Source organism: Botryllus schlosseri, chromosome 1 (assembly GCF_051294905.1).
Source record: "Botryllus schlosseri isolate E-star chromosome 1, Bs_hap1, whole genome shotgun sequence".
Classification (NCBI taxonomy): Eukaryota; Metazoa; Chordata; class Ascidiacea; order Stolidobranchia; family Styelidae; genus Botryllus; species Botryllus schlosseri.
In genome coordinates, this window is record NC_137236.1 from 24419819 (window position 1) to 24426029 (window position 6211).

A 6211-nucleotide genomic window follows, 5' to 3' on the forward strand; every position below is an offset into this window, starting at 1 on the left:
TGGTCCCTGGTGATATTATCCGGAGAGAGAACAATATGCTCTCCTTGCCATTACGCTGCCATCTTTACAACCTTCCTGAATGCGAGAGCCAAACGCTGCGACTTCTAGGCGAAAGGAGTATCCTGTAGAATGGACCAAGGCACTTCAATCGGGTGTATCGTACACCTTAGGGCAGAGCTCCTAACACAATTAGTCTGCAGCTAAAACTGAACCAACATAATGTAACTGAGCTTTCGAACCTTGAATCGGTTAACATAGATTGTTAAATCATCAAGAACGAATTACGCATTCTCAGAGGTGGTCAGTAACGAAGTACTTCAACTTTTTCGAAGTACTTAAGTAGTTTCCGCTACGCCGGGTACTTACTCAAGTAAATCTGATTTTCGCTACTTCCACTTTGTAATATTTTTTGATCTACTTACTTACTTTTCGCTATTTTCAGTTTGTCAAGTAGCAGTAGTTTAATCCTCCAATCAGGAAGATAGCCTGAGGAATTTCGGGGCTGTTTTCACGGAGCATCAATATTTAATTTTCGGAAAATTTGAATAAAGCTCAGAATTTTCGTCGCGCTTTGCGCGCAGTGGATACGAGGTAACCAATATGATTTCACTGAAGTTTCGGTGAATATAATTTAGGTAGCGGGTTAGCGTGGTTTCGTTCACACCGCATTGTCGCCCTTCGCAATATCAAATATTTCATCACAGTATATAATATTATGGCTCATCCTAACGTTTAAAACTGATGTTTCGCATTCTAGCATTTACTTATCATATCGTAATTTAGCAGTCCATGGCGTGTCCTAATCTGAAAAAGTGAACTCTGACTTTTTTTGTAATTTTAGAGCTGTTTTAGCATAGCAACCTTCGAAACTTTCTGGACTAAATACATGTGATACATGAGTTCTTTGATTTCTTACTAATATCAGTTCTTTTGTCTTAATAACATAGATGTTGAAGTATAAAAGCAAGTGTGGTACTGCCTTCAACTTCCGGAAACATAGTTACACAGTAGGTCTATGGCATTTTTACGATCCATCATATTTTTTAATAATGTTTACTAATCGCGCAAAGTGTTTACACCGTATGCTATAGAAGTTCTCCGTATTGCTCTTCGACTAAACTACAGGCTTTAGCATCGCATTTCAACATCAATACCATCATTTACATCCCATGATGCGGACGAAGGCTTATGCTGTCGAAACTTGGAAACCTCCTGGTAGGCATCAATAAGCTCTGCACCTTTGTCGTAGCTCAATTTGTACCTTTTTACAATCCGTGTGAACGAATTACGATCGTTTCCACCATAGTATCTTATATGGTGTGGACACAGCCAGAGTGAACGTATCTCTGCATTCGGGTTACGTCATACTTTCCATTTGAGCAAAGGCAACTTTACGGCTATTTTTTCCGGCTTGCCGAGCTCCAAATTCACTAAAACGGGCATCAATGGAAAGCTGCTGCTATACTGATTATGAAAATATAACTTTTATTCTGTTCGTGGTCCTGGAACCCTCCAAATCAGCGAAGAATTTGCATTGTTATCGTGTTTTGTCATTGCGACGCCACAGGACTGTCTGACTCTTTCTTCTCATCTTCACTTTCGTTTTTCCAGTCAGAATTGTTGCGTCACAATGCTAAAACACGATCAGGACACCATGGTTTTCACAACTACTTACTTACTTGAGTAGATTTGAAGTTAGTCAATTCTACTCCTACTTCAAGTAGTTTTAGGTCGCTCATGAACGAAATACTTCTACTCGTATTTGAGTAGATTTTTTCGTCACTACTTTTACTTCTACTTGAGTAACTTTATTGACTATTTTGACCACCTCTGCGGCATTCTCCAATGTAGAGAACACTCAAAGGAAATATCCCATTGGAGAATTGATTGTAGATTGGCGCATAATCATGTCTAAGGGATAAGGGGGTAGTAAAAAAATTGGCAGGTGAAAATCTGAAAAGGTAAAATACCTCCTTTCGAAGATCTGAAAAGATAGTAATACAATACGGTATTGGGCTCTTGTTCGATGAGTAACATAACTTTCAGAATGATCTTTCCCACATTCATATTGGTATAGAAAATCCGGGTGCCATACTGTCATTACATAATATATACAATAATCGTGTACTATTCTACGTATATAAGGAATCCATCGTAGTTAATGTAAACTTTAAGAATAAATCATATAGACCCAAACAGTATCTAATGAATTTATTAATAATAGCTGTTGAAGGCAATCAGACATCTGTGGTCGGTCAAACTTGTCAACAAGTTCTTTGAACTCTGGCTGCATATCGTACGTAGAACCCTCTTAGTAAAGACTGAACGTGAAAATCAGTTATTTTGGAGCGCAGCCTTGCTTCGTTATTATTCGATGTTCGTGGCCTAAAATGTATGTAGACCCGATAAGAGCAAGTAGTTTCATCTCAATATTTCTCTGGTTGGCAAACTTGGATTCATTCTGCGGCTAATACATTTTATCAATTATTTCAGAATAGAATTTAACTTTCAGGGTAGAAACTCTCAGCAAGACGGTCAAAATACTTTGGCGGGCGGGATATGGGACGCGGGCCGGGGCTATTGCTCCTTCGACTAAAACGGTTTCCAACCACTGTCATAAACTGACCAGGACTACATCATTATGCAGAGGTCTTCATCATCAGAACACCCATTACGCACCAATGATTTATATCTAACTGCATGCTATAAATGTTAAACCGGCGACGATTTCGAGTGTTCCAGCCACCTCACATCGATTACATCGGCTGTATTGGGTGAAAATCGTTCCATAGGCTCATACTTTTTGCTTTTTACGAAAGTATTCACACAATCATGGCATTCATCAAACAAAGCTTGAAAACTAAACTTGAAAAAGGATTTGTCAAAAGACTGTCTAACAAAAATGTAAATCGAGTGTTTTAATAGGCCTACACCATTTGTTTTAAATGTAACATTAGTGATATTACTTTATTACTTTCCATTGGAACCTCGATATTGCTCACTCCTACAAACAATGACACCGATATAGAAACGGTGGACTGTAAATCACTGCAACATCTTCCAGCAACACGACGAATAGTATTCCACGATATTGGTTCTCAGTCGTACTGACTCGAGTCAAGATTTTCCGATGACTCGGCTTGACTCGAGTCATTTTCACTGAATACGGAATTGACTCAACTCGAATCGAGTCAATTTGAGTATTGACTCAACTTGGACTCGAGTCATTGCGCATGACTCGAACAAAGTCCTATGATTCGAGAATCAGACGGCCAAGACCGACATTTCATAGCAATTTCGAAGAATAGTAAAGTAACCACACTATCGGGATTTCGTCTATTGCCACTGGTACTTGAAAATGAGGAAATTATGATATTATAAATGCTAACCATTCGATATCACCAAAGAGAGTTCTAATAAGAGGAATTAACAAGACTTTAACTGGAAACTGAGCACTTAATACAATGACCGGGCCCGGGCTCGAGTCATAATACCTTGACTTGGACTCGACTCTCTGCTCGCTGACTTGAACTCGGACTTGACTCGGTGGTGAATTGAAAACAACTCGTCTTGGCTCGAGTCAAAACTATAAAAGTGAGATTGACTTGTGACTCGGAACCTTGTGACTTGGCTACAACCCTGATGAATCGCCTCATATTTAAAATCCCCGAATAATTGACCGTTACTGACTCATCTCATTCAATGGGCATGAGCCCACTTTCCGAGTAGTTTTCACTAATCGCTAATAGCTTTTTTGCTGGTGTAAGGCAAAATCGGTCGAATACAGTTACACGGTCATCAAGTTATAGTCACGTGACAATGCAACGAATATAGATCTTGCTCATCTGAAAAAAAATACAGAATATTTCAACAGATTTCAATTAATAATATTCTTGCCGCTTTAGTATTGCCAAATTCTATTACTCTGAGAGGGATTTGAAGTTGTACGGGAATAGAAATACTTAATGGGTTATATATGGGCAACGGGAAGGCTATGAGGGTGCTAATGAAAGATGGGGTACAAGGATACCTTAATAATTCTCATTACAAAATAACTATTCGCCAGAATAGTTTATTGTCGACATTATTTGTAGCGCGATAAATCCTGACGATGAGCGTAATTTCACGAATGCAGGGGCCAGTAGTATTTCATGCATAATGTAACTTATAATCCTATTACGCATATGTAACACCGCAATTCGTTACGTAAAGTAATCGAATTTTTATATTACTTTTATAGCTCTCGGCGTTAGATATAATCGATGTCAAAATGCCAGCCGAATGTTATCGCGAAATGGCAATTATACTCAAGTCAATCAGCTGCAAAACGACAACATTCGGATATTGTGAATTGACGAGACAGAAGCTTTCTGAATTTTACAGCGGATGCAAAGACAGCGATCTTAGTGTAAGTGCATTTAATGTTCCAGAAAATTGCATTCTTTAGATCGGGGATGCTTACGAGGGCGATCGCGTATATATATCGTACACTTATATCGTGACGTATTCCGTAGCTTGACATAAGGCTAACGGTATATCGGGCCACAATGCGAATCAAAATTTTTAAAATTAGAAATGGGTGAAATTGACGGTAATCTTCCATCAGTCAGGAGATTGGTAGATCATGGATCCGTGCAGTATAGATACTCACCAAAATCGGATCACCCCTGGGCCAGATCATATAAACACACAATTGTCAAAATTAATTAACATGACATCATATAAAGAATGAATCCCGGATTCTTTATCTGGTTTAGATTACTGTAAGCAATGACCACAAATGGGAAATAGTTGCAAAATGTCATTGACTTCTGAATCACATAGGGTGCTGGTTTCCAGACAAGTGATAGTCTGACATCGTGTTGTTCCAATTGCTGTACATCTTCTCGACTATCTCTATGATCTTGAAGGAGCTGCGCAATTGAAATTTGCAATACATAAGAGTGACATCAAGCAATCGAATAGGCATTTGAATATAAATGACGTTCCAATTTTGCTTTTTCGTTGCATTTACCTGCCTTAAATACATTACGGGCTAACTTAAATTTTGAAGATTTACCAATCCCCTAAATTTGTCTTGGCGTACTGTTGATCTGCAAGCTCGAAAAGGTTAAGAACCACTGATTGATATCATCATCGCGATTCAAAGGTTAATCATTATTCAGCTTTCCAAACTGTCGATATGGGATGGTACGATGACGTCAGATGTCTACTGTGACGTTGCGAATATTACCAGTATCACAGGATGTCGAACGCTAATATTGGGACACTGCGATTTGACGAAAGAGAAGATGGGATGTTTCGCGACAACCGGGAAAGACAATCAGATGTCGGTTAGTTGTGAAATATGAATGAATTGCTGTTTTATAAATATTTCTCTTTCCGATATCAAGACAGAAAGATTGGTAACTTAGCAATAATAAGGTGATGGCGTGGCAAGAGTTGTCAAATAAATGTGGAAAATCGTAACCCCCGTCATGTCGAATGTAATGTATATTGTTATTAGGGATGGTATAGACGTGAGGTTCACTCTCGCGTTCTATGTGTGAACCTCAGATATTTTAAGGTTCACGTTCACAAACGAAGTTAGTTAAGTTTTGCACTGCAAACATTTTTCATGTATTACAATTTTCGCGTCACTAGAACGTGTCTTTTCAATGCGCTGGCAGCATGCAAACAAACTCAACAGTAATCGAATATGCATCTTTCAAATTTCAAAAAAAATCCTTGAAAGTTTGCTCGGAATATTCAGCTGTCCGTTTGTCAATATTTCTCCGCTGGGAGCTTTGCCAACAATTGAACATTATGGTGGACGAAACACATCACATGTAGGAAGTCGGTGAATCGCGTTTTCTCAACCAATGCATAGAAAATTATTGTGAAAATTATATCATGCGTACGGGAGCCATATTGATTTGAAATCCGTATTGAAAACCCGATTGGAGTGTTGGCTAATGCATAGCTTGTTTTCGAGACAATATCTGGCGCAAGTATATAAACCGGCGTTTCACTATTAACAAAACACCTTTCCGGTGGAAGTGGTTCCTCGTGAAATTGTTGCAAAGCAACAGAAGTTATTGATTTTGCCGGATTATTATCACACGTGATTGTTTGAATTCATTGAGTGACGTTTCGGATATCAGCATATGCTTCAGGATTGTAACATAAGGTGACCGAGTCGTCTTTAGTTATCGTATACTTTACCGACACG

The 6211-nt window shown here is 38.7% G+C and overlaps 1 protein-coding gene across 1 annotated transcript in view; it reads left to right on the forward strand.

Annotated features, from left to right (window-relative positions):
• Positions 1 to 4447, forward strand: part of LOC145441330 (uncharacterized) — a 42208-nt gene extending 37761 nt beyond the window's left edge. Inside the window, exon 10 of the mRNA XM_080319167.1 lies at positions 4241 to 4447. Coding sequence (XP_080175293.1) covers positions 4241 to 4447 — 207 coding nt within the window. The remainder of the gene's footprint in view (positions 1 to 4240) is intronic.
• Positions 4448 to 6211: the final 1764 nt, after the last annotated feature.